At 52.8% G+C, this 27,698-nt stretch overlaps 1 protein-coding gene across 3 annotated transcripts; it reads right to left on the reverse strand.

The window, feature by feature from the left end:
• Positions 1-217: 217 nt before the first annotated feature.
• Positions 218-27,698, reverse strand: ZAP70 (zeta chain of T cell receptor associated protein kinase 70). 3 transcript variants are annotated; one of them, XM_065927451.1, is made up of 13 exons: positions 27,578-27,698; positions 15,565-16,015; positions 14,656-14,816; positions 8,580-8,718; positions 8,400-8,481; positions 8,276-8,322; positions 8,024-8,075; positions 6,930-7,122; positions 6,206-6,412; positions 4,305-4,497; positions 4,087-4,227; positions 3,874-3,986; positions 218-2,232 (listed from the first exon to the last, which is right to left on the reverse strand). In XM_065927451.1, the coding sequence occupies exons 2-13, from the start codon at positions 15,964-15,966 to the stop codon at positions 2,109-2,111; spliced, it is 1,854 nt and encodes a 617-aa protein (XP_065783523.1). In that variant the 5' UTR covers positions 15,967-16,015; positions 27,578-27,698; the 3' UTR covers positions 218-2,108. The 3 variants fall into 3 exon arrangements, with proteins under 3 accessions (XP_065783523.1, XP_065783524.1, XP_065783525.1); XM_065927452.1 differs by lacking the exon at positions 27,578-27,698 and adding an exon at positions 27,250-27,370; XM_065927453.1 differs by lacking the exons at positions 15,565-16,015; positions 27,578-27,698 and adding an exon at positions 15,229-15,281.

Genomic DNA, 27,698 nt, shown 5'->3' on the forward strand with positions numbered 1-27,698 from the left:
AGAGTCAGACACGACTTAGCAACTGAATGACATCAGCTTTCTCCAGTGTATTTGACACCCAGAGCGATCACTTTAAACACCTCCTTCCCATAAAGTATTTTCAGCAATAATTATAACATGAAACAATAATAGTAATGCCCATAAAAGAAATGCAGACAGCGAAAATGTTTTCCCTTGTGATATAATACTTTATGTAACAATGTAAATAATTATCCAGGAATAACAAGTGGTTTAACAAAACTAAAATACCTGCAAACAGTACAACTTGGGAAGCCACAAAACAGTACTATTGATGTAACTTTTGTTGATTTGTTCATTCACTTGAAAAGTTAAAAAACAATTTTTGCATTTTAATGGTGCTAAAGTCAGTAATACAGTCAGTTTACGAACTAATATGTACATTTACCAAATAAAAGAATATCGCATGGTTTGCAAGCCTTCACAGCTTTAAATTTTAAAGACAAATAAAAATCTCCAAGTGGCTGCACAAAATGACAAAATGGAGGTAATTCAAGTTTGTGTCTTTATCTTTACAACAGCTGTGCTCTCCTTGTCTGTTGTCAATCTTTGCAGGAAGATACTGTCTGGCAGCGCTTAGAAACCCGCAAACAATTCCAAACCATGACAGATTTACTCTCCAAACACAGAGCTGAGAGTTTTTGTGTCTGGGGTTGATCATAAAACTGGGTGTTCTCTCAACTACCTTGCAGGTAGAGTGCAAAGTTCATGAAAGAATATGCTAACATGAAGCTTACATGTAAATTATTATAACTCCGTAAGCGGTAAAAATCAGAGGAAGGTCTATACCTAAGTTAATAATCCCAACATCAATTTCCTGGTTTCGACAAAGCACCCACGTCACCAAGGTTCCGGGGCCTCCTCCTGGGTGTCCGCTGCCCGGTCCCCCAGCCAGGTCTCGTGCTCAGCCTCCACACAATCCCGAAAGCCCCCGTCCCCCCACCCACACCCTATAGTTCTACAAAAGAGCCTCTGACTTTCTAGAGCTCCACAAACAAAAAGAAAGAAAATCTACCTTCCCTGAAGCTGCAGAAAATCTCCTGGCATCTCCCTGGTTTTGAGGGGGATTCATAGTCGCCCTGGAGCCCTCGGCTCTTTGAGGCCAGGGAACAGAGCACGGGGTTAACTGCAGTTGAGGAAGGGGGAGTGAGTCCAGAAAAGAGAGGCAGGGACCTGGCACTGTTTCACCTGCCTGGTTGGGTTCTGAGCTTCAGCACCCCAAATCTCCGCGCGGGGAAGCTGAGGCAGCGAGGGCCTGGAGACGGGTCTTCTCTGGAGCGGGATTGAGCTGGGACAGAGTCCGCAACGGGGCATCAGGTTGATAAAGATTCCCAGCTGCGACTGCCTGGGCCCAGGGAAGAGGGGGAGGCAGCTGAGTCTGCAGGACAGAATGCTGGAATCACCTGAAGAGACTTTAAAAGCACAGGCTGGGGCGTGGCTGGGGGGAGGTGCCAGCAGGGTGTTTAAGTCTCTGCAGGTGATGGCTCACACGCAGTGCACATGGGCAGCACCTATTTCACACCGTCCACAAAGGTCTGGCAGCTGGGGTCAGCAGTGACCCTGGCCCCTCAGCTCCCAGGCTCACCTCCCACAGACCCCCGACTCACAGGAACATGTTCCCAGGGCAGAGGGGTGGGAAAAGCAGCCCCCAGACCTACACAAAAACAGCTGCTTCAGGCACTTCTCATGCACCCCTTGCATTGACCCTTTCCTGGTCCTCCCAGCCCCACCCCAGAAAGATGAGGGATCCCAAACAAGGAAGAGGCTGGAGTTTATTCCAATGATTCTAGGTCTCGCAGCCTGAGGACTCCCAGAGTCTGCCTTTCTGGACCCAGAAGAAGGAGGGTCTCAGCTGTAAGCAACCCCCCTCAGCTCAGGGCTCCCCTGTAGCTTCCAGTCCAGGACCATCTTCTTCAGGTCTTGCTTCCTCCTCCAGCCAGAGGGGCCAGGTGCCCGGGCTGGGAATACCAGACCAGTGTGCGCCAGAGAGAAACTAGGCCGGGCCCAGCCTGGAGGTCCCGGGAGAGAGCTGAGGGCACAGCAGGAAAAGCTGGGGGCGTGGGGGCCTCAGGCCCTGGGCCGGGTGGAGCTCAGGAACACGCTGCCTCGACCCCATTTGCACAAGCGCCGGGCTCCTCCGCCTTGCTCGCCAAGCTGTAGTAGTAGGTGCGCATGCGCTGTTCAACCGCGGCGAAGTCCGGGCGGTCCTCCCACCTGTGCGGGGTAGTGGAGATCCGGCGGCTGACCGCACGCCCAGAACCCAACTGCAGCCAGTGGTGGGCATGCACGAGGCTCAGAAAGCAGGGGGGCAGGGGTGATTGGGTGATTGGGGCGGGGGGGAATCTCCTGCGTGTAAGGCAACTGCAATTCAGGGGTCGTCCTCCGGCGTAAGAGAAGGGTCGACGTTCAGGATGAACAGGAAGCGTATACTGAGCCCTGACTGCTGAAGATTTAGACTGGAGAGGTCCCTGAGGGGTGGGGTGACAGCTTGACTCCAGGGAGCTGGGACCCTGAGTGCTGAAGTGCTGAGCATGGGTATTTGGGCAGGGTACTTGGGTGCTAGCTGTGGGCTCACATGGATGCAAGTATGCTGCCCGGGATGGAACGGTACTGGGGTGAGGAGGGGGGTGGGTTCATCTAGTGGAGATTCCAGGTATCAGTGGTACCGTGTGTGAAGTATCCATGAACTGTGTTGGAGTGTTAGACACTAGTCTCTTTGGATATTGAGGTGTTGGTGTATTGAGCGTTTCCTGATAGAGCCTGGCTTAATATACATTGGAGTAGGAATGATCTGGTCATTTCTTATTAATTTATCATAAATTTGTTGTTCAGTCCCACAATCCTGTCCAACTCTTTTCAACCCCATGGACTGTAGTACGCCAGGTTTCCCTGTCCTTTACCATCACCCAACATAAATAGGGTGTCTATTTATTGGATTGCTTGGATCTCTGGGTATCAGTGTGACAGGTGTTGTCCAGTGGAATAATTGACATTGCGGCAGTAAAGGGATCAAATATTGGAATGCCTACGCATTGCATGATTAGTGAAGGGCGACAGCTTGTTTGGGTGCACGTTACCTGTGCTTGGAAGTGGAGATACTGATGGTGTTAGGGGTTAGGTGTTCAAGCACTGGACTTCAAGCACATGAAGGTGGGGGATATTGAATATCTGGGGGCTTCAGTGTTGCCTTAATGAGCAACTAGGTGTTGGCTGATGGGGAAAAGGAATTTATTATATTATACAGTGGAATGTCACCCCAGGCCCTGAGTACGGGTGTCATATTATTATACAGTGGAATGTCACCCCAGGCCCTGAGTACGGGTGTCATATTACTATATTATACAGTGGAATGTCACCCCAGGCCCTGAGTACGGGTGTCATATTACTATATTATACAGTGGAATGTCACCCCAGGCCCTGAGTATGGGTGTCATATTACTATATTATACAGTGGAATGTCACCCCAGGCCCTGAGTACGGGTGTCATATTATTATATTATACAATGGAATATCACCCCAGGCCCTGAGTACTGGTCTCATATTTTGGGTAACAGTACTGACTTGTTTGAATCTTGCAGGATCGATTGAGTGCTGGCTGAGGGGGACTGAGGTTTTAGATGCTGGAGCCCTGGGTGTCCACAGGTAGGGTGTTGGGGTGCTAGAGCACTGTAGGGCCAGTGTGTTGAAGAGCTGAGCACAGACGCAGGGGAGTAAAGGTACTGTGGGTTGGAAAGGCCATGAATCATGGGGGTCTCTGGGTGGGAAGAGTGATGTTTGACTGTCAGACACCACAACCTCCTGCCCCAGGCCCAGGTGTCAATTCAGCCAGGTACCCTCCCACCCGCTGGCACTCACTTGTATGTCCAGCAATCGCTCATGAGCTTGTACATCTCAGGGGGACACTCTGGTGGGCACTCCATCCGCTTGCCCTGCTCGATGAAGGCCATGACCTCCGGGCCCTTCATCTTCTGCTCAAGCCAAAGTCAAGTGCACGTGTGAGTAATCAAGGGCTCCCTCCCCCTGCCCCCCTTCCCACCTGGCCAACCACCCGCCTCTGCCCACGCCTGCCTTGTAGGGCTTCTGCCCGTAGGAGAAGGCCTCCCACATGGTGACTCCATAGCTCCAGACGTCACTGCGGCTGGAGAACTTGCGGAAGTTGATGCACTCAGGCGCATACCACTTGAGCGGCCACTTCCCAGCTGAGCGGGCCTGGGGGGCGGGAGATAATGCTGAGACAGGGCTCGGGAACTCTCCCCCATCTGGGCATCCCAGGGCCAGGGGCTCACGGTGTAGTAGCTGTCGTCGGCACCCAGGGCCTTGGAGAGCCCGAAGTCGCTGATCTTGGCGTAGTGCCGGTTGACCAGGAGGACGTTGCGGGCCGCCAGGTCTCGGTGCACAAAGTTTTTCTCTTCCAGGTACTTCATGCCCATAGACACCTGGTGCAGCAGCTCCGCCACATTGCTGACGGGGATCTCCTCCCTAGGGGGAGGGGGCAGAAGGGAGCAGCTGGGACAGGATGCCCAAGTCCCCAAGGGGGCAAAGCCCCAGTCTGACCCAGCTGAGCCTCTGTGCTTATTGTGCACCTGCTGTGTGTCAGGCATGGGGCGGGGACACACCCAGTGTGTGAACAAAACAGGCACAAACTTCTGCCCTCATTCAGGCTTTAAATTCTACCCACCATGATCCCCAAACCTAATGCATCCCCTCTGGGCCCTCAGGGAGTCTCCTGGGCATCTCTAAGATCATGAAGTCAAGCTCCTGATTGTTCACAGGTGCACACACACACACTCCCCTTTCATCTTGTCATGTACTCAAGCCTTGCCCTCAGCTCCTCTTTTTCACACGCAAGAGTCAATCCATCAGCAAACCCTGGCAGCTCTGCCTTCAGAATTCCTCCAGTATCCCCCAACTTCTCTCCATGTCTGCTTCTGCCACCCTGGACCAGCCCCCATCATCACTAGCCGAGACCTGAACAGCCAGATCTGTCCTCACCCACCACAGCCTGTCCTTCACACACTGGCCTCAGGCCCTGCTCTCCTCTGCTCACAGCCCCCACAGCTCCCACCTCACTCAGCGTAAATGTCCAAGTCCTCCCCAGAGCCGACAAGGTCATGCGTCATCCACCTTGTCACACCCCTGCCCATATCACCTCCCCGCCCTCCTGCACTCAGGGCCCCAATTCATGGCTCCTCCACCACTCCAGGCACCTCAGGGCTTCGCACCAGCCACCCACTCTTCCCCTACAGCTGCACCTGGCTGCCTCCCTCAGTTTGCAGAAACCTCACATTCTCACTTCTCACCTCCCAGCCTGACATTATATATTTATTATAATTATTATTAAGGCCTCTCTTCCTCAACCAGAATAAGGGCAAAGAGCTTTGTCTCTCTCTTCAGTGATAATCCCAAGTATTGGTAATAGTCCCCAACAGAGAAATTGCCCAGGAAACACCTGTGGAATAACTGAGTACCTGAGCTGGGACCCGTGAAGGCACGTGCTCCAGTGAGAGCTCGGGTTCAAGGTCACATGCCTCCATGAATGTAAAAGATTCTGTCATAAGGATAAGAGTTTGAGGCATGAAGAAACCAAATGAAACTGCAATTTCTTTGTATTAGAAGTCGGCCAAATTTTTTTTCTCTAAAGGGCCAGAGAGTAAGTATTTCAGCCTTTGCAGGACACACATGGTCTCTGTTACATAGTCCTCTTTTTTTTTTTTGGAGACCTTTGAAGATGCAAAACCAGGCTATAGAAAACAAACCCGGCTGCAGTTTTCTGACCCTGCTTTAGGTCAAAGACAATCAACCATCACAGCGGATCTTGAATTGGCGGAGAGAGCTGGGGTGGCAGAAGCAACAGAGCTAATACTTACAAAGCCCCTACAAGCAGTGCTAAGGCCCTGTTCTGAGCACTTTATAAATATCAGCTCATCTGACTCCAAGGGCCCCTGAAGGGGGCATTGCAGTTTTTCAAATGAAGAAACTGAGACACAGACGAATTAAGAGACCCGCCTGGCGTCACAAGAGTTAGCGACAGCTGAAACTCAGACCTGAGACCAGATCTGCCAGGGGTGCAAGTGTGGGCGGCAGGTGTGAATGTGTCTACAAACATGGGGAAATGAATGTGGCGCACGCCTCTGGGTGGACAGGCTCAGCCCCCAGTCCCAAACGCCCCGCCAGCCCAGGGGCTCACTTCCTCCCGGCCAGGAACTTGTGCAGGGGCCCGCCGCCGGCCATCTCCATGACCAGCATGAGGGCCTCGGCCTGGCAGACTCCGATGAGCCGCACGATGTAGGGGTTGTCCAGCTGGTGCATGATCTGTGCCTCCCGCATCATCTCGTCCTTGTCCGCCTTCTCCGTACTCTGTTTCAGCACTTTGATGGCCACGTCGATCTGCTTCCTGCCATGACACATGGAGGGGCACCGCCTGAGCCCGCACGGGCCTGGACCACTCCCTCATCCCCACCGGACCTGCCTCTCTTCCTCCCCGACTTGTGTAGCGGATACTATGGTCTACCGCCTAGACCTCCCTGTCACTCAGAGCTCACAGCCAAGCCCCTCACCAGGAACTGCCCCTCACCAAAAAGAACCGGTTCAGATTCACCCTCCCCAGGGGCAGCCTATATCCAATGACCAGCATGTATCCAAAGGCCAATCAATGGAGGAGACGAGGGTTGGCCCCTCAGCAGCTCCCCTGCGACCAGCCAAGGACTCCATTGCAACTGCAGCTAGCCCAAACTCTCCCTGCCCCTGGCCAGCTCCTCTCACTCCCTCTCGGGACTGTCCTGAGCTCTCCCAGGTAAACCCCCCTCACAGTCAACCTGGAGTCTCACCCTGGCTCCACCCCACAAGGCCTGGAGAGGCCACGCCCCCTCCGTCCCACCCACAGTGGTTCCCCAGTCAAGGTGGGGGCTTACTTGCGCATGCGGTAGACGCCCTGGCGAACTGAACCAAAGTTGCCGCAGCCAAGTTCGATGTCAGCCATGAGGAGGTTCTCACGCTTCAGGAAAAGCTTCTTGTTTTTGAGCTCCTCGGGGTCGCTGTAGGGGCTCTCATAGACACTGGTGTCCATGGGCATCGTTCGCGGCTTCTCTGAGGACACTAACCGTGCTGAGCACACACACAGGTGTGCACTCCCAAGTCAGGAGCAGGGAAGGTGACAGGGGTGGGAGGAGGACAGGACAGCCTTGGCCCCCACCAGGCACACGCGCCACAAGTCACACCATGCAGAGCATGTGTGTGCATGTGCACTTGTGTGCGCTCCTGGTCGCACCAACTGTGAAGCCACATCTAATGCACACGTGTAACATGTGTGCACCTGCGTGTTCACACGTGCACCCACAAATTCTCTCACCCATGTCTCCGTGTGTGATGGGGTCCTAAAGCGTGTCTACACAAGCAACCATTAGTGTGTCAGCTGTAGCATGCACACCTGTGCGCGTGTGTACACGTGTCATGCCCACCCCCGTCCATGTGTGAGCCACACAGCCATGTGTACAAGGACTCCAGGCTTGCCTCCATACATGAAACACACGAGCATCTGCAGCAGGCATGTTAGGTGTGCGGGCTGTGGAGTCAAACCCCAGCTCCACCCCTGGCCCGCTCTGGGGCCTGACAGTTCCTGCCCTCTCTCTCTTCTGTGAAATGAGAATAACGACCATGACCGCCTCCTGTGGTTTGTTAGGAGGACTCTGCAAAGCTCGCACGCTCAGTGTGCTAGAGCGTGAATGGCACACAGCAGGTGCTTATTGATGTGTTTCTACCCCCAGGGTTGCCTGGGCATGGCCAGGTGTACTCCCGTGTGTCAGCATGCCCCGGGCACATGCACGCAGGCAGGCATGATACGCATGCCCCTGTGCACACCTGCGGGCACACTCTGCACGGGGCAACCCAGCCACTGCCAGAGGTCAGGCCTGGCCTAGGTCCCTCCCTGACACACCCCAGGGCCTAGCCAGGAGCCCGATCTCAGCCTGACACGAACCCCCACACACCTTCACCTCTGCCAGCTCACCTGGTTCAGGGGTATATCCATCTGAGTTGAGAGTGTCGATCCGTCTCTGAGGCTAAAGGTCATGGGGTCAGCAGGGCCTGGGCTGGGGGCACCCAGCCCCTCTCACGGGCCCACCTCCTCTGAGGACTCCCAGGGACAGTGCTCAGGGGGACCCTCTTCTGTTCCATGGCAGCCCCGCTCTTCCCTGCCGGTCCCACCCTGGGAACAGGCCCCTTCACCCACTGTGCTCCATCCCCGAGGCCCCCGACTCACCTGGGCGAAAGTGGATGGGTGGGCGGGGAGTGTAGGAGCAGCAGCCCCTGGGGGAGCAGAAGGGACAGTGAGGAGGTGGAGCCGTGGTCTCCGCCCCCCGCCACCCCACTGCCACCCCACTCACCTGGGCTGGCGCTGCTGTTGGGACAGGCCTCCTTCAGGCAGTAGATGAGTCCATCAGCCTTCAGCTTCAGGTACTCCACCAGCTGTGGGGGGTAGGCTCAGCTGGGACTCCCTCTTCCCCAGGAGCCTGAGCGCCCCGCAAACAGTCTCTCCACTACAACAGGGCGGGTGGGTGGCTTACCTGCCAGAGAGTGTCAAACTTGGTCCCCTCGGGAATGCAGTACTTGCCCGCCTTGTCCTGGCTGATGAGGTAGTGGTACACAGTTTTCCCATAGATCAGAGACAGCGCGTACGTGCCCGGCTCCTTCCGGGGTCTCAGCCTGGCACAAGGAGGAGGGGGTGTCACCCCAACAACCACCTGGGCCCCTGGGGGTTCCTCCTAATGGAACTCAGTCCCCACACATATACCCTACGGGCTCTGCACCCCAGAGCCCCATGGAGAAGTGGCAGGGGTTGTGGGAACCAAGGTCAGGCCCCACTTGACCTCCAGACCTACTGGTAACAGACTCTGGGTAGGGCCAGGGGAGGGGGCACCAGGGCGACCAGAGAGGAGGACCATGTTCACAGTCGTCCAAGCACAGGCATGGGGCCATCCACAGGGGAATATTGGACCACCTGTGGTGGATTTTCAGCCCCACATAGCCGAATACTCAGCCACCCTCAGCTGGATACTTGGCCATTCAGGGGGCAACACTTGGCTATAAACTGGGGACACCTGGGTCTCCGTGGCTCAACATCTCGCCACCCATGGCTAGACACTTGGCCACAAGTGGGTGGGGGAAGACAGTTGGCCACTCATGGTGGGATATTTTTCCATCTGTGGTGGACGCAGAGCCACTCATGGGGGACACACAGTGTTAAGACCATTCTCCTGGGGAAGCAAAGCTATTTCTATACATCGAGTGATAAAGGTAAGCACAGGTCCATGGCTAGACCATAGGGCACCTTCATACAAATCAGAACAAGTCACCTCATCATCACAATAGACTTATCAATTATCCTAACAGATGACCTTTAACAGAATGAGACCCTTGATTGTACTCTTCTGGAAATTTGCCAAAATAAATGTTAAGATCTTTCATGTCTATGAATGGGCATGGAGCCCCTCAAAGATGGTGACTTCATGCAGTAAGAACCTGCCCAACCACGCACATGTGCGTGTGCATGGACTCACACAGACACACAGGCCAGTTTAGGCACCCCGCACCCTCCCATCCCACGGCAAAACCAGTCAGCGTCCTGGCACAAGGTTCTATTCCAAGGTTAAGTGTAGCTTTCCAGCAGAGGAGGGAGGGCAGCTGTTCCTGGGGTGTCTAGCATTGTGGACGTTGCAGACAACTGACCAATAATCTAGAGGATTGAACTGACTTACACAAGAGTCGGCCAGCAGCACGCAGCAGGAAACAGCCATGGGATAACCCATGTGGGTACCCTCAGACCATACACTCTCAGAGCTTGGGTCCTGCCCATGGATATCCATTCAATGGGCGAATATTTACTAAGTGTTGAGCACATGCCAGGCACTGTTCTAAGGGTAGGAGTCCAGTGGTGAACAAGAGAGATGAGAGTTCACCTTGCAACCCTTCCTTAGGCCAAAGGGACAGAGAAATATCCCTTAAATCTCCATGGCAAAACCTGAGTGAAGAATGGAGGGGTGACTGTGAATATCCCATCCATTCCCAGATAGCAAGTTCCCAAAAGAACAATTCAATGAAGGCTGACATGGTTCCCAGGCCAGCTCACAACATTCGGGGACACCTGGAGAGACAGGAAACAGGGTATGTTGGGGAGCAACAGGGGAGCACCAAAGTCAAGGAAGAGAATCCTACAACAAACTAAGAAATGCAAATGTCCCACAGAAAGGAAGGAGCTTCCATAACTATACTGGTAGGCTGGCCTGGAGGTAACAGCCTCTAATTTCTAGTTCTCTCCTTTTGAGAAGTGAAAATACCTCATAAGTTCAAACTCTTAATATTTTTGAACTGACAACAAAAACTCAATGCCCAGCCACTCACCTGCAAATGTGTGTGTAATATTGAAAAAAAAAAAACACAGCCCCAATATTGGGCATTTCTTACCATCAATAGACGGACTCTAGTTCTGTATGTTTTGAATCAGAGCTTGACCACATGACTTTCTGTAGCCAATAAAACATTAGCAAACAGGACACAGGAAGAGACTTGAAAAATGGTTGAGCACTGGGGCTTGCCTGGCCTTTTTTGCTTTTCCTGGCAACCCTGCAACCATCACAGAAATGAGTCTATGCTAGCCTGCTGGGGGAGCCACACAAAGGAGAACCCAGGCACCCCAGCCTGCCAACTGCCAGACTTGTGAGTGAGGCCATCCCACACCTTCCAGCCCCAGGCAACACTCCGGTTGTGACCCCACAAACAAGTGCAAAGGAAACCAGCTGAAGAGCCACCCAGCTAAACTAAGTCCAAAGAGCCAACCCATTGAATCAAGGATGAATAAACAACTTGGATTTTAAGCTACAGCACTTTAGGCTGCTTTGTTACACAGCAAAGGCTGACTGATGCCCTGTCTTTGGGATGAGACATGAGCGTTCATAAAAGAGCAGCCACCATTCCCATATGGGCAAAGACACTAGTATGTTCACCAAATACATTTCAATACCACAAATTCTACTTTGTTTACTAAAAATCCACCAGTTGGTGGCAGTTCTCTGTCCTTGAAGTTCAAACCTGAACTTAAAAACTAGAGGTACGGGCTAACACATCAACTTCTATCTCCACTTCTAAAATAAAATATAGAGGGCTGCCCTGTGGCTCAGTGGTAAAGAATCCGCCTGCCAATACAGGAGACACGGGTTTGATCCCTGAGTTGGGACGATCCCACATGCCACAGAGCAACTAAGCCCATGTGCCCCAACTATTGAGCCTAGGCTCTGGAGTCTGGGAGCTGCAACTTCTGAGCCCACATGCTGCAACTACTGAAGCCCAGGCACCCTAGAGCCTGTGCTCTGCAACAAGAGAAGCCACAATGAGAAGGGCATGCACCACAGCGGAGAGTGGCCCCCACTCTTTGCAACTAGAGAAAAGCCCGTGCAGCAGCGAAAACCCAGCACAGCCAAAAATAGATAAATATTTACAAAATAGTACATGGAACCGGATGATGGTGATAAAATAAGCTACCATTTATGACTATACTTGCTCAATTCTTCAATACTTGTCCTTTCATCTTCACCACGTTCTCCACAAGATACCCACCCTGTGCTGTAATTACCCACATTTTGCACACGAGGAAGCTGAGGTTCAAGGAGATCACATCTCTTGCCTCAACTGCACAGTTGGTTTGGGATGGATCCAGGATGTAAACCCATTTCTGACCCTACAACTGATTGCTACCTGGGCCTGACAGATTTTCTGTGCACCTCCAGCAAGTTGCTTCTCCTCTGTGTACCTCAGTTTCCTCACATGTAAAATGAAAGAACAAAGCTAACTCAGACGGTCTTATCCTGGAAAGGGCTCCAAAAATGAGGTTCAGGATTAACCATGATCTCCTACAAGTGTGAGCCACTCAGCTGTGTCTGACTCTTTGTGACCCCATGGACTATAGCCTGCCAGGCTCCTCTGTCCGCAGGATTCTTCAGGCAAGAACACTGGAGAGGTTTGCCATGCCCTTCTCCAGGGGATCTTCCCGACCCAGGGATTGAACCTGCATCTCCTGCATTGCAGGCGGATTCTTCACTGTTTGAGTCGCCAGGGAAGCCCATGATCTCATATAGCTGTCTGCAAAACCTTTGGGGGTAAACATGTATTGGGGATTATGAGTAGTGTTCAGCTTCAGTACAATTTCCAAAGGGGTCTGTGGTCCATTAAGAAACACTTAATGATATAGTCTTGAAGGCCCTTTCCAGGGTTCAGGTGTCTTTTTCAGTTGAATCAATCAGGACCACAAATGCTGCAAATAGGCAGAAAGGAAATGAGCTTTGGCAGCAAAGAGCATTCGGTATAATTCCATCCATTTGCCAGCAGCTCTGAACAGTGGTCAGTGATAAGTATGGCGCTGGTCTTGACTCCTGGCCACAGGGGCCTGTGACTTTCCATCACACCTGCACCCTCATTGCAGAACTAGACCAGTTCTGGGCTTATCCCTGGCATCATGATGAGCCAGGGGTGTTCCTCCATGAGATTTTGTGCCTACTGCTTTGACCTTCAGTCCCTAACCATCCACATATTGAGAAAGCAGTTATTGGTGACAGGAAACACAAGAAGAGCCTACAACAGCTTCTGTCCAGAGCATGCCTTGCCTAATTGTCCAGGAGTCTGGCTCATTGTAGCGGCTCTTGGTCTCAACATATCCCTCCCTGAGTCATGGCCCTCATAATGTCAGTGTCCCAGCTGTTTCTGAACCCCAGCATCAGCCTCAGTCTATACTGTATCCAGATCCTAGCTCCCTCAGCTTCAGTCTTAGAAAATAGCTTTAAGTTGTTCAGAAGCCATCTTTGCAGCTGAGTATTATCTATAACATGCACTCAAGAACTCCCTCAGAAGCTTTGCAAACTCCACATCAATTTACAGCCTAGCTTTTTTATGCAGGGTGAAAAAAAATATTGTATTACTTGACAATAATATTTTATTATTATTACAAGAATCTTGTAGAGGGATCCCTGCAGATAATCTGGTGCCATGCTCAAGCCTCACAGGGGAGGGGAAATCAAGTGGAAAAGGTCAGTTCCTCCAAGTGGGATGGCCCTGGGAGAGGAACAGCCCTGGGGGAGGTGGGTGAGAGCAAGGATTCAGCCAGGCAGGATCTCAGGCCAAGAAGAGACCATGAGAAGAGAGATCCTCAAGAATTCACATCTTAGGGGAGGATGCTGTGCTTCCTGAGGCCACAGGAAAGAGACAGGCATCAACTTTCTCTATATGACCTCAGCTGACATCTGGATAACACCTGCTTGACAGAGGAACCCAGGTCCTGACCAGAAAGAGCAGCCCCAGCACAGGACTGTAAATAGCTTTAGACAGACTCTTTCATAATAACTAACTCATAGACAGCCACATGGCTCAGCCACGGCTCAGGCTCAGGCAGAGATATCACATTTACCCATATATACTAACATTCAGTGCACTTTTAGTATATGCCAGATACTTGACTTTTGCTTATTGTTGTTCAGTCACCAAGTCATGTCTGACTCTTCACAACCCCATGGACTACAGCACACCAGGCTTCCCTGTTTCACCATCTCCCAGAGTTTGCCCAAGTTTATGTCCACTGCATCGGTTATGCCATCTTGCCATCTCGCCTTCTGTCGCCTGCTTCTGTTTAAGACCGCTTAACACATTAATTGGTGTTTTCCCCTAACAATCCTTGAGTTAGTACTATCGTCATCCACAGAGCAGTTTCAATCCTCCGCAGGGCTCCTACCTCACTCAGGGTCAAAGTCAAAGTCACCTCCCTGGCCTCACCCTCTCCCACTCCGTGCATGCATGGGTGCTAAGTTGCTTCAGTTGTGTCTAACTCTGTGTGACCCCATGGACTGTAGCCTGCCAGGCTCCTCTAGCCATGGGATTCTCCAGGCAAGAATACTGGAGTGGATTGCCATTTCCTTCTCCAGGGGATCTTCCCAACCGAGGGATTGAACCCATGTGTCTTATGTCTCCTGCACTGGCAGGCAGATTCTTCACCACTAGTGCCACCTGGGAAGCCCTCCCACTCCAGCTGTCACTTACTCAGCTCCAGGCACACTGGCCCCCTCACTGCTTCTGGAACATGCCAAGAACCTCCTCCTGGTCTGAGTACTTGCCAGGAACACCTCCCAGAGAGCTCACAGCCCACTTATCACCTCCTTCAGTTCTTTACGCAAAAGTCACCTTCTCTGGCCACCTAAGCTCAGCTTGCAACCCCCTGCCCAGCTCCACACACGGCACTTGCCACCATCTGACATACTCTATGTTTCAGTGATTCCTCGTTTTTTGTCTGCCTGCTCCTTAAGGACACTGGATTTGTGTCTGTCTTATGCACTGCCACGTCCTCAATGCCTGGAACAGTGCCTGGCACATAGTAGGCGTTCAGTAAATATTTGGTGAATGCAGAAGAGTTAATGCAAGTAAGCAGTTATGATACTTGCCCAGCAAGCCCAGCTGCTAAGTAGCAGACGCTGGCTTCAACCCAGGCCACCCAACTCTGAGTCACTAGCACTTGTGAGCACAGGCACACTCCCTCAATACCCACCTGCACACTGAGGCCCACCCCAGCCTCACCCCCCAAAACCCCAGGCCCCAAGCCCCACATACAGGAACTTGCCGTCGGTCTGGGAGCCCGAGTAGAGTTTGCGCTCGGCCTCCTCGCGCGTCAGGCTGCTGTGGTACCAGGGCATGCGTTCGTGAGCTGTCGTGGCAATGAGCTTCTCCACCTGGGGCGCCTGGCTGATGATGGCTTGCTCCAAGGCCTCGCCCTGGGGAAGGGAGGGTGAAGAAGACGTGTGAGTGTCGTAAAGTGCCCGCCACAGGACCCCTCTTCCATCTCCTGGACACTCCCAACTCAGGCGTGCCTAGGACCTAAGTCTTTCAGGCTGATGAGGACAGCCACCCCTCCTCTCATCTCCGTGGTCCCGCTCCAATCCATCCAGGCTCCGGGCATAGGCCACGGCCCAGGCCCCGCCTTCTAGCAGGCCCCACGCTCATCTCCCACTTGAAGACCTGACACTGGTAATCGGGCAGTGCAGGCTGTCGAAGACCACAAGCCACTGCCTCTGCCGGCCAGCCTACCCCAGGGCGTTGCTCCCAGCCCAAACCCCCGCTCCTTGGGTCCCACTCCCAACCTCGTCCGTCCGGGACTCAGAGCGACCTCAACTTTCCCCGACTTACACTTTGCCTCGGATAAGCACCATAGCATCGCTCAGGCCCCTGCCTCCGAGGTCTCCTCCTAGGTCCTGCCCGCAACCAGGTCCCATCCCTCTAGCATCTAAAACGGGCTCAGCAAAGCACCGCGCAGGCTGGCAAAGACTGCCGGTCTCACCAAGACCCTTAGCTCCCTCGGCCCCAGGTCCCGCCCTCCCCGGCCCCACCTTCTCAAGGCCCGCCCCTCCGGCTCCGCCCCAAGCCCCTCCCCCAGCTCCGCTCTCAAAAGACCCGCCCCCTCCTGAAACAGCTCCACTCTGCCAAGCTCCCCCTGGGCCAGCCCCTGGGACCCTGCGCTCTCACCTCCAGCTTCCAAGTCTGGCGCACGTAGTCGCGCACCATGGCATCGCGAAGGTTGTCGAAGACCCCGGGCTGCGGCTCGAGCCCCGACGGCCGGTTGCAAGGCTTGCGCAGGTTGCAGGGCAGCCCGTCGGGGTCGCGCGAGTAGAACTCGCAGAGCTCAGCCGGGCCGCAGTGCGCCTTTCCGCCCGCGATGGCGTAGGTGCCGTTGAGCTGGCGCTCGATGGGGAAGTGGTGGAAGCGCACTTCGTGCACTAGCGAGAGCACGTAGCCGCCCAGCGAGCGCAGGCACTGCCGCAGCAGAAAGAGCCCGTCGGCCATGCCCGCCAGCTTCAGGTGCTCCTCGGCCTCGGCGCGCGAGATGCTGCCGTAGAAGAAGGGCAGGTGCGCCGCGGGGTCCGGCATCGCCGCCGGCGCCCTGTGCAGGGTGCGTGGCCTTGCGCCTCTCCAGACCCTGTGGGTTCGAAACCGGATTGAGGGCACGTCAGGGCCTTGGTTTCCCTTCCTGAACCCACCCATTGGACCCAGAGACAGGAGGAGAGACCCCTCATTAAAGGGCATCCTTGCAGCACTGTGGGCCAGTTGTGCAGAGCCTGATGTGTGCCGGAGTCAAATTAGAAAAGAGCCTTACCCTGCTGGACTCGGAATGGGGAGTCCCAAACCAGCCTTTGACTTTTCAGGCCTAGCACGGAGCACCGAGGCACCCCTCACTGGCCTGCACACACACGCATCGGACACATCCATCTCCCAAACACGTGTTGGATTCTTACTGTGTTTCAGGCTGGAGATATGGGTGAATAAGACAGACATGGTCTCTGCCCTCCCCGAGATGACAGTCTGAGGGAGAGAGGATGCAATAAACAAGAAACAAAAATAATAATTACAGGTTGAGGTCAATGTTTTAAAGGAAGTAGAGTGAGACCAAGAGAGAAGCCACTGTAGCCAGGGTGGTCACAATCTCTGAGGAGGTAGCATGTGAGTTGAGATCTGAAGGATAAAGAGGAACCCACTTCTCAAAAAGCATCAGGCAGAGGGAGCAGCAAGTACAAAGGCCCTGCAGCTGGAACAACCTTTGCTCACCAAAAGAGCTTGACTCCATTAGCCTTCCACAACCTGAGAAATGTCCCTTTGCCCTGCCCCCTCTCCCTTCACGAACTGAGTTTGTAGAAAGCAGAAACTAGCTCGAAGCTGTGGCTTTTCCAGTAGTCATGTACGGATGTGAGAGGTGGACTATAAAGAAGGCTGACAGCCGAAGAATTGATGCTTTAGAACTGTGGTGTTGGAGAAGATTCTTCAGAGTCCCTTGGACTGCAATGAGATCAAACCAGTCAATGCTAAAGGAAATCAACCCTGGAGATTCACTGAAAGGACTGATGCTGAAGCTGAAGCTACAGTACTTTGTTCACCTGATGCAAAGAGCCAACTCACTGGAAAAGACTGATACTGGGAAAGATTGAGGGCAGGAGGAGAAGCTGGCAACAGAGGGTGAGGTGGTTGGATGGCATCATTGACTCAATGGACATGAGTTTGAGCAAACTCCAGGAGATAGTGAAGGACAGGGAAGCCCGGCGTGCTGCAGTCCATGGGGTGGCAAAGAGTCAGACTGAGCCACTGAGCAACACATAAACTAGTTCAGATAAAAATATATTAGGATTTAACATCAATGTGAACTTTGATATGGCCATTAAACAAAATAAAGTGTGTGACTGGAAATTATGACCTCTTGTGGTGAGGAGGAATTAAGGACATTTTAAATAAATAGACATCTGGAGAGGCAGATAACTTAAAACTGCCCACCTTCAACTTTCCACAGTGATGGTGATGTCTGATATCTTGAGAAGCACTGGGTTACACAGGTGTCTGAATCGCTCAAAATTCAGACGATGTACCAACTTGTTCATTTCATTGTATTTGGGCCTCTCAATTTTACAGAGCACCATAAGAGACATTCCTGGTGGCTAAGTGGTTAAGAATCCATCTCGCAATGCAGATGACACAGGTTCGATCCCTGGTTGGGTAACTAAAATTTCACACGCCGTGGAGCAGCCTAGCTCTTGTTCCACAACTACTGGGCCCACACACTCTGGAGCCCAAGGGCCACAACTGGAGAGCATGCACCACAGTGAAAGAGCCCGCATTGCACGGTGAAGATGCTGAGTGCCTGTCACAACTAAGACCAATACAGCCACATTTAAAATAAATTTTAAAAGAAATTTTTTAAAGGCACCATAAAATATTGAACCCCAATGATTTGTGTGCAGAAATATTTAGGTGTGATGGGTAGTGATGACTGTAATTTATTTTGAAAGGAAGGCATCCAAAAACAAAAGTTGATGTATGGATAAGTAGATTGATATAGTTGAGTCTTGCTGTCTGCAATATTTCTATAAGGTATTGAATGAGGAAGTACTAAGCCATTGCTTCTAGAAGAAATTCAGGGTTAAGTTCCTTTAAGTCTCTGATCACAAAATTTTCATCAACAGATCAGTATATAACCTTGTTTTATTTACTTCTGTTTAAAGACACCTTACATAATTATATTGACTCATTAGCATTGAACTCTTGGCCAACAGCCCTGTAACTATGAGCTTATTCAACACGTACTTTTTCTGGGAGGCATAGCTCAGCCTTCCTGCACTTAGGGACACTAAATAGCACCTCAGTGCTGCCCTTGGGGACCATTTACACAGTGAAATTATGGACAAATAGCACAAAATGTGGTACCAAATAGACTGTGAGAAAGAGGCTTGTTTACAATATGAGCTGAAACAAGAAGGCAAAGCATTGCCTTGTTCAGCCTCAGCAGGAACCAGCATGTGGGTTGACAAATTTCACACTGCTTTGCACATGCCCTCCAACCGTGAAAGTGCAGCGAGCATGAGCTTGGAGGTTACAAATAAACTTCAGTAAGCAGGCGAGTTGGCAGATACAGAATCCAATACAAATGAGGATCAAGTGTATGTGATGAAGCGAATATAGCAAAATTCCACTGTAGTATCTAAGAGGTAGGTAATTTGTACAATGAATTGTTCTCATTTTCTGTATGTTTGTAAATTTTTATATAATGTTGAAAAAGGTATGCCCATAACAGTTGCTGGTCGTTTCTCTACTAAGATGGGTCCAGTTAAGGCCTCCCGGGCATAGTTTTACATTCAAGGAAGGGTCCTCAGGCACCCTTCTTAGTTCAGCAGTTACGAGCAGGGGTGGGAAGAAAGCTTTTGTGGATTGAGAAAGGCTGTCTTTCCCTGGTGTTCAGGAACACGCAGAGATGGTGCTGAGACTGAGCGCGAATCATCCGAGGTCTGAATCGGGGCAGCCAGAGGAGGGCCAGATCCAGCATTCTAACCAGAAGGCTTCGGCACTGGGGTTGGGAGGGCCAGAGTCGCGGGGCAGGCCCTGGATGTCCCAGTAGTTACAGGCAGGTGATTAACTGGGGACCAGGAGAGGCAGTCACCATCCCATTTATTGTTTTTGTTGAGTTGCTAAGTCGTGTCCGACTCTTTTTGACCCCATGGCCTGTAGCCTGCCAGGCTCCTCTGTCCATGGAATTCTCCAGGCAAGAATACTGGAGTGGATAACCATTTCCTTCTCCAGGGGATCTTCCCAACCCAGGGATCAAACCCATGTCTCCTGTAATGGCAGGAGGATTCTTTACCACTGAGCCACCAGGAAAGCCCCCATCATCCCTTAAGAGTGTTTAAAGGATTGGAAGACTTCCCTGGTGGTCCAGTGGCTAAGATTCCGAGCTCCCAAAGCAGGGCTGGGGGGGGAGAGGGCGGCGAGTTTGATCTCTGGTCAAGGTATTATATCCCACATGCCTTAATTAAAGATCCCGCAGCAACTAAGACCTGGCACAGCCAAATAAATAAATAATAAAAATTTTAAAATAAAATAAAAAGCATCAGTTCAAAATTAATAACAAGGACATGGAGCTTTATAGGACATGGAACTCTACCCGATATCATGTGGCAGCCTGGATGGGAGGAGCATTTGGGGGAGAATGGATACATGTATATGTATGGCTGAGTCTCTTCAATGTTCACCTGAAATTGCCACAACATTGTTAATCAGCTACACCACAATACAAAATAAAAATGTTAAAGTTTGAAAAAAAAATAAAGAGAGTCAGGATGGCTTCTAGGTATTCATCCTAGAAAAATGGAAACAGGTTCACACAAAAACCTGCCCAGGATGTTAACAGCAGCTCTGTTCACGATTGCCAACATGTAGGAAGAACTCAAAGGCTTCCCTGGGGGCTCAGATGGTAGAGATTCTGCCTGCAGTAAGGGAGACCCAGGTTCGATTCCTGGGTTGGGAAGATCAACGTTTTCCAGCAGGTGAAGAAAGTGGGAGTACATCCCACGTGGGATCCTACTCTATCATGAAATGGAAGGACATGGTGATACACACACATGAATGAACCTGAAAGGCATCATGCTGAGAACAAGGGGCCAGACTCAAGAGGCTACAAGCCATCTGATTCCATTCAGAACTGCAGAACAGGTGGAGGCTGCCAAGGCTGCAGACCTGCTGGGAAGTGGGGGTGTCGGGATAAGGACTGCTTACAAAGGGGCAAGAGGGAATTCAGAATAGCCTGTATCTTAAGATAGTTTCTCAGCTGTATGCCTTTGTCAAATCTTACAGAGTTTTTCACTAAAAGGGGTAAATTTTACTGTATGTAAATGATACTTTATTTTTTTAATGTAAATAGAGGAAAGGCAGCAGGAAACTATAAACATGATGTGCGTGTGTGTGCTCAGTTGTCGCCGACTCTTTGTGACCCCATGGACGGTAGTCTGCCAAGCTCCTCTGTCCATGGGGTTCTCCAGGCAAGAATCCTGGAGTGGGTTGCCCTTTCCTCCTCCAGGAGATCCTCCAGACCCAGGAACTGAACCTGCATCTACATGTCTCCTGCATTGGCAGGCGGATTCCTTACCACTGCGCCACCTAGGAAGCCCACATATAGATATAGCAGGCACTAAAATATTAATTAGATAGGGAAAGAGCAGGCTTTCTACACTCCTGTCATTATCTGCTCCCCCCACCTCCACCTGGCTGCCCTCCAGCTGCCAAGATATCACCACCTGATGGGCACCAGGCACCCTCTTCGAGGCTGGGTCCCCTGAGCAATGGACATTGTGACTGCCCCCACTCCTGCTTGAGCATCGCAGCTCTCTTGAGTCCTTCACCAACCCCCCAACTTGCCTCCTTCCTCTCTGATGGCTCCTGTTCTCTCCCCTTCCCCATCCTCTGTTCCCAACTCAGGCCATTCTGTCTGCCTACCCACGCAGCTGCTCCCACCTGTCTGGTCCAGATCTCTTCCCCTGTGGTCTCTCTCTGCTGCTATCACCTCCTTTGATCTCCACCAGCTGTTTTCTATTAATAAAACCCTAGATCCAGATCTAACTCACATAGTGCCTGTGGTTGGCTGAACCCCACAGTCCGTTTCCCACATGAGCTGAAGCTCTGGGGTCTGCAAGTTGCTTTGAGGTAGTTCTCCCCCAGGGCCTCCCTGGCTCAAGAAGCTACTGTGTGGGACTTCCCTGGTGGTCCAGTGGTTAGGACTTCACCTTCTGATGCAGGGGGTGTGGGTTCAGTCCCTAGTGGGGGGAGTTAAGATCCCACATCCCTCAAGGATCAAAAACCCAAAACACAAAACAGAAGCAATGTTGTAACAAATTCAATGAAGACTTTTTAAATGACCCACGTCAAAAAAAAAAAAAAAGAAAAACCTTTTAAAAAGTAAAAAGTACCTACTGTGGCTTCCTCCTGCCTACATCACTGAATCTATTAACAACTGAATTCCTTGGCCCTTCCTTTGCTCCGGTCAGGCTGTGCTATCAGCCTTTCTTCAAATTCACTTCCACGCTTGAATCCATGCAGTGCCCTCCACTGGGTACCTCCTCCCCACTCCTCTCTGCTCCCCCAGTCCAGCCAGCCCCGCCTGGCGGGCTCACAGCCCTGCTCCTCGAGGGGATCAGAACCCGACATAAGGCAGCAAAGTGGAGGCTTGTCCAGGGACAGCGGGGAGGGGTGGGGGTAGTGGAGCTGGTCTCTGGGGCCGGAAGCTGTGGCAGGAAACTGTCGACAACACAGTTTGAGAGGCTCCGCCCCGCGGTGGCCACAGGTGCAGGCTGGGTAGCCAGAGGCAGGTTGGTGCGGAGGCGGAGTGGGAACAGGCAGGCCCTGGGAACCCCGTCCAGGGCCAGAAGTTGTGATGGCCCACCTCAGACCTGAGTCCAAGGTGTCGCAGAGGCCAGAGCCTTCCCATGCATCCTCAGTTGTATCCCCACTTCCCTGTCTCTTTGTCAATAACAAAGACAGCGGTAACCGCAGCAGCTCCAGAGGAGCCTGGTTGGTCTGCAGCATCCTGGAGGACCAGATGTTTCAGTTCTGAGCCAAGTTCCCACAGACTGCATGATTTTCCCAGGAGACGGGCCCGCCATACTCTCCCACCCCGCTCCTGCCCAGGCTGACTCCCCCGCCTCCCCTTGTGCTGGCGAGCTCCTTGTGAGCTCAAAGATGCTCGCCTGGCCTTCCCAGAGTTTGCAGCTCCATCAGGAGACCACCAGGCTGACTCTCACAGCCCAGGCCCTGTGGGGAGGGGAGGAAACTATGATCCTTGGCTAGACAGTTCTGTCTGAAATCCCACCCTTCAAGCCTCCTTTCTGGGGAAAGGTAGGGTTAAACTGTTATCTGTTCCAGGCACAGGATGTCTAAATACATTGAAAGGAAAAAAGGTCAAGGGACCAACTGCATTTTGAAAAGTTGTGGGGGGCATATTTGCATATTAAAGGCCCTGAGAAGACCTGCCAGGAAGGACCCTTTTTAGCTTTGTTTAATCCCCACACCTGAAGAGAAAAGCCCACTCCTTGGAAAAGACCTTGATGCTGGGAAGGAAATATTGAAGGCAAAAGGAGAAGAGGGCGGCAGAAGATGAGATGGTTGGACAGCATCAGTCACTCAGTGGACATGAATTTGTGCCAACTCCAGGAGATGGTAAAGGACAGGGAAGCCTGGCATGCTGTAGTCCACGGGGCTGCAAAGAGTGAGCTGTGACTTAGAGACGGAACAACAACAACAACAGTCCCCACACTAGGTAGCAGAGCCTGGAAGCACTGCTGTTGCATAGAACAGGCCCTGAGCGTCCCAAGCCCCAGTTAAATGTTTACCTTGAGACACCAGAGGGGAGACTGAGGGCAACTGGGCTGCCGACAGAATGAGATGATCCAGCTGGACTTGGCAGGGAGGCAGGGGGCAGGGGCAGCAGTCAGGTCTGGAGGTCCTGTGCGCCACCCGCAGACCGGCGTCAACAGCATTCCCACCCACGGCGCTGCTGGAATGGAGGCACAGCCCCAGCTGCCCAGGCCCCCTCTCACAGACCCCAATCCTCTGCCCATGATGCCAAGTCCCCCCTGAAGCCACATTTCCTGCTCCCCAGCCCACAGGCCAACAACAGAGGCAGCACAGACATTTGTCAACTAACAAAACACCAATTTTGTTCCATCCCGAGTCACCATGACAGTAGTGAGCACTGTGCCGTGGATGGCGACAGGCTCCTTCTCTCTTTTTCTGACACCACGGCATGCGATCTGATCATGGGATCACAGATCTATGGGTAGCAGCAATGTGCATCTGGATGGGGAAGCATACTTGCCAAGACCCACCTGGAAGACAGGGCCAGAGAAGGTGCCCAGTGCTGGGGGGCTGTGAGGATCCCACGAGGTAAGGCTTGCCCAGCACTGAGCACGGACCCAGCCCACTCTCGTCCTATCACCTCCTTTTCTGCCTGCAGCCCTCCAGTACGCCCACCTCACTCAGGCTTAAAGCCCAGGTCCTTACAGCAGCCCCTGAGGCCGTGGACAGTCTGCCCTGCCACCTTCTTGTCCTCACCCACTCCCCACCAAGCCACACCAGCTTCCTTATGTTACTTGTTGAGAAAACTGGAACAAATTGGGCCTGGTCCAACCTCAGAGCCTTTGCACTGGCTGTTCCCTCTGCCTGAACACCATTCCCTTAACATCTGTCACTTCATCCGGGTCTCAGCCTCCAAGAGGCCCTCCCTGGCCTCTCTAAAATCACCTCCCCTTCTCTACCACTGACCCAGTGTTACTGTTCTTCACCACTGAAATTGTGATGTTCTATCAACTTGTTGACACAAGACCTTTGTCTCCTGCTAGCATGTAACCCTGAGGAGAGTGGAGACTGTCTTGTTCTCCTGCCTCTACCAACGAGGCACAGAGTAGGTGCCCAATAAACTTGCTGGTGGGCAGAGGCTACCCTCTGATACCAGGCACCTGAGAGGGTATGTAGCCTGCTGTGATGGGCGGGGACACCTCTGCAGGTTCTTGGAACTCGGCAGTCTGATGAGGGAGGAGAGGTGATGGGGGCTTCCCTAGGAAAAAAGAGGGAATGGCGGATCTAGAGGCGTCCTTCACTAACAGAGGGTGGAAGAGGAGAGGACCCACCGGAGCAGACTTTGCACAGGCTGTTCCCTCTGCCTGAAACAGCTTGCATGCTCAGTCACTAAGTCATGTCCGACTCTTGGTGACTCCATGGACTGTAGCCCACCAGGCTCCTCTGTCCATGGGATTCTCCAGGCAAGAATGCTGGAGCAGTCTGCCATTTCCTCCTTCAGGGTATCTTCCCAACCCAGGGATCAAACCCACAACTCTTGGGTCTCCTGCAAGGGCAAGTGAATTCTTTACCACTGCATCACCCGGGAAGCCACCCACGTTTCTCCTAGCCATGAGCCTCAGGTCCCCTCAGTGTTCCCTTCCATGCGGAGGTGTTCCATGACTCCCCCTTCCTTCCCCAGCTGAGTCACCTACTCTGTTCTCCCAGGGCCCCATCCTCCCGCATCACAGCCTGATGGCCATGTATGATCAGTGTCTCCGTTTGCCCCACAGTCTCTGACCAGCGTGAGCTCCCCAAGGCAGAGCCTACACTCTCTTGTTTTCACTGTGGCTCCCACTGCCTCCCAATGAAGATTTGTCAAATCAGCAACAATAACAATGTCCTGTGTGCTGGAGACTTTATGACACCTCTTCTGCGCATGATCTGTTTAATCTAATCTTCACTGTTATCCCCATTCCTCAGATAAAGTCTGAGGCTTGGGGAGGGTAATGTCATGTTCAGAGCCATGTGGCCTAAGAGTGGCAGTCAGGATTTGAACCCAGGTCTCTCTGACCCAGCAGCCAGTACTAGCCACTGTGGTGCATGGCCATAAAGAAAGTGGCATCCACCGCTCTGAGCTGGGTCCCCAGGGCTCCCACGCCTGCCTGGCCCAGGTGTTGCTGCACTCTGAGCTGCCTATGACTGTCAGGGTGCAGAGTGCTGGGCTGCTGCGGGGTCGGAGGCAGGTCCTCAGACCTCAAACAGACTCTGTTGACTGACTGAATAATGCCCCAAGACCAGCTCCCCACCACCACCACTCCCCACCAACTCCAACCTCTGCTGCTGGGGCTCTAAGGGCTGTGTAACCTGAGCAAGGAGCTAGCCTTCTCCGGGTGTCAGGCTCTGTGACTGTAAAAGGGAGAGAGGAAAAGCCTTAGGGGATGGAAAAGGCGGAATGAGTCGGTACAACAGAGCCTGACTGTGAGACCTCACGCTATCGGTGCATTGCAGCGTGTTCAGCAGTATCCCTGGCCTCTGTCTTACTAGATGCCAGTAACACCCACCGAGTCATGACCACAAATGTCTCCAGATGGTACTGAATGTTCCTATTGGGGAAGGGGGAGGGAAAACTGGCTCCAGTGAAGAAGCACTTCCTTGGGACTTCCTGGTGGTCCAGTGGTTAAGAATCCACCTGCCAATTCAGGAGACACATGTTCAATCCCTGGTTCAGGAAAACCCCACATGCCGTGGAGCAATGAACCCCATGGGCCACAACTACTAAGCCCGTGTGCTGTATCTGCTGAAGCCCTCAGGCCCTACAGCCATGCTCCACGACAAGCGATGCCTCCACGGCAAGAAACCCCATAAGTTCAACAGCACAACTAGAGAGTAGCCCCCAATGGGCACAAGTAGAGAAAGCCTGAGAACAGCAGTGAAGATCTAGTGCAGCCAAATAAAGAAATGAATAAGTTTTTTAAAAATAATGTTAAAAAAAAGAAGCACTTCCCTGACCCTATGTTCGGGGTCGGGTGGGGAGCGGCCAGCATGGAAAAGGCTGGTTGCTGCAGCTCCTTAGGACACTCTCCAGGAGCCATGAGACCACCCTGAGCTAGTGATAAGAATAAAGCCTTTAACATTATGCGTATACAGCGCCTCCAGCATGCCAGGCACTCAAGAGCGATTCAGTCGCCTAATCCTGACTAGAACACTGTGTGGAGAATTCGTGGGTTTGGGACATGAAGGAGGGACAGAGAGGAAGGAACTGGCCGAAGGTCGCACGGCACACGCACAGTACAGGTGGCAGAGTCGGGCCCTGAATCGGCCTCCTGGCTCCAGACTGCACACAAACCACCGTCCGCCTGGGCCCCCTGCCTGCCCAGCATCCCTGCCCGGGCCCCCTGGCAAGGCTGCAGGCCAGGCGGCGGCAGGAAAAAGCACGGGCAGGAGAAGAGCCCCCGCGGGTGACACCCAAGGACTTACTGTCACAGGACGCAGGCCCTAATCTCTCAGCAAAGCTTTATTAAGCACCTACGGTGTACTGGCTGCCCTGGCTGAGACAACAGTAAGTTCAGGGGCTTTCCTGCTGGTCCAGTGGTTAAGAATTCGCCCTGCAATGCAGCAGACCCAGGTTCAATCCCTGGTCTGGGAACTAAGACCCCCACATGCTGAGCGGCAACTAAGCCCTCACGCTGCCACTACTGAGCCCGCTGCTCTAGAGCCCGAGAGCCACAGCTAGAGTCTGTGCGTGGCAATGAAAGATCCCACATAAAGCAACGCAATCTCGAGGGCCGGCTGCAACTAACACCTGAGGCAGCCAAGTAAATAAACAAATATTAAAAAAAAGGAACAAAGCTCATCTTGAGCTGCTCACCACACGAACCCCTCTGTTCCTTCCTGCCAAGAACCTTCCCTGCCTGGGACAGCTTTCCCAACCTCTCACCCAACAGTCAGGAGGCAAAGAGCCAAGCACATACTGGGCGCCAAAATTTGCTTCTGCATTTAAAAGATGGGCCAACTGAGGTTCAGAGAGGCCAGGCAATTTGCCTGGACACACAGCAGCTGAGCAGGATTCAAGCTGTTTACTCCTTCACCTCTGTCTCCCCTTTTAACCTGAGCTCCCTACCAATGGTTGGAGCCTGCCCTGGGCGCACTCACAGAAACCATCCAGCATCTGGACGGTCCAGTTTACAGCCCTGTTGATGCTCCCTCATATTCCTGAGCCTGGGGCACAGAGCACATGTTTGCTTTCTTTGGACATTTCTCTGCTTCCTGGAACTAAGGTTGTCTCACTGATGGGGCCCTGCAGGCAGTTAGGGATGGAACCAGCGTCTGTGGGGCCCCTGGATACACACATCCACGGCCACTCAACTGGCGCTCTGGAGAGAGACCTCTTTGCCTCAGGAGGGTCACAGACCACGTCTGCTTCCTCCTCCTGTGGGACACCAGCCACGAGAACCCCTCAGCCCTCCTGGTACCCCCGTTCCTCCTGACTCTCTCCTCCTCCTTTCTCAACCAGACCCAGGCCACCCCTAGAGCTGGCGGCTACGTGCTGCTTCATCCAGAATGACTTACCTGGGGATGTGCCGGTGGACGCCAAGGCCCGGGCTACCTACAAGGCCTCGGGTCCCAAAGCCGCCAGACAACTGGTTCTAGATGAAGAGCTGGGGTCCAAGAAACCACTTCGGGCTTCTCCGCTGCCCGAACCCCCAGCCTGGGCCCCCACCAGCTAACCACCCCCTCATACACCCCGGCCAGGTGTAAAGAGGTCATATCCCACTAGGGTTTCTCACTCAGGGTGGGGGGTGGGGGCGGAACCTGAGACCCCCTCTGCCAGCTGCCCCGGGAGACCCTGCCGTCGGTGGCCATGCTGGACGCAGAAGGCCAGAGGACAGCCACTCACCGAGATGCCCCAGAAGGTCAGCACGCCCAAGCGGGGCAGGGACGGGCCCGGAAGGCCTGGTGTGCTCCTGGAAGCGCCTTTCTGTGAAACTCGGCCTATTTCCTTGATGCGCAGATAGGAA

Source organism: Muntiacus reevesi, chromosome 3 (assembly GCF_963930625.1).
Source record: "Muntiacus reevesi chromosome 3, mMunRee1.1, whole genome shotgun sequence".
NCBI classification, from domain to species: domain Eukaryota; kingdom Metazoa; phylum Chordata; class Mammalia; order Artiodactyla; family Cervidae; genus Muntiacus; species Muntiacus reevesi.

Excerpts from the sequence above, each read along its gene's own strand:
- ZAP70 (XM_065927451.1), bottom strand. The coding sequence starts at position 15,966 with ATGCCGGACCCCGCGGCGCACCTGCCCTTCTTCTACGGCAGCATCTCG. Across the intron at positions 14,817-15,564 it reads GCCAGACTTGGAAGCTGGAG|GGCGAGGCCTTGGAGCAAGC; the intron begins GTGAGAGCGCAG and ends TCCCTTCCCCAG. Across the intron at positions 8,323-8,399 it reads CAACAGCAGCGCCAGCCCAG|GGGCTGCTGCTCCTACACTC; the intron begins GTGAGTGGGGTG and ends CTGCTCCCCCAG.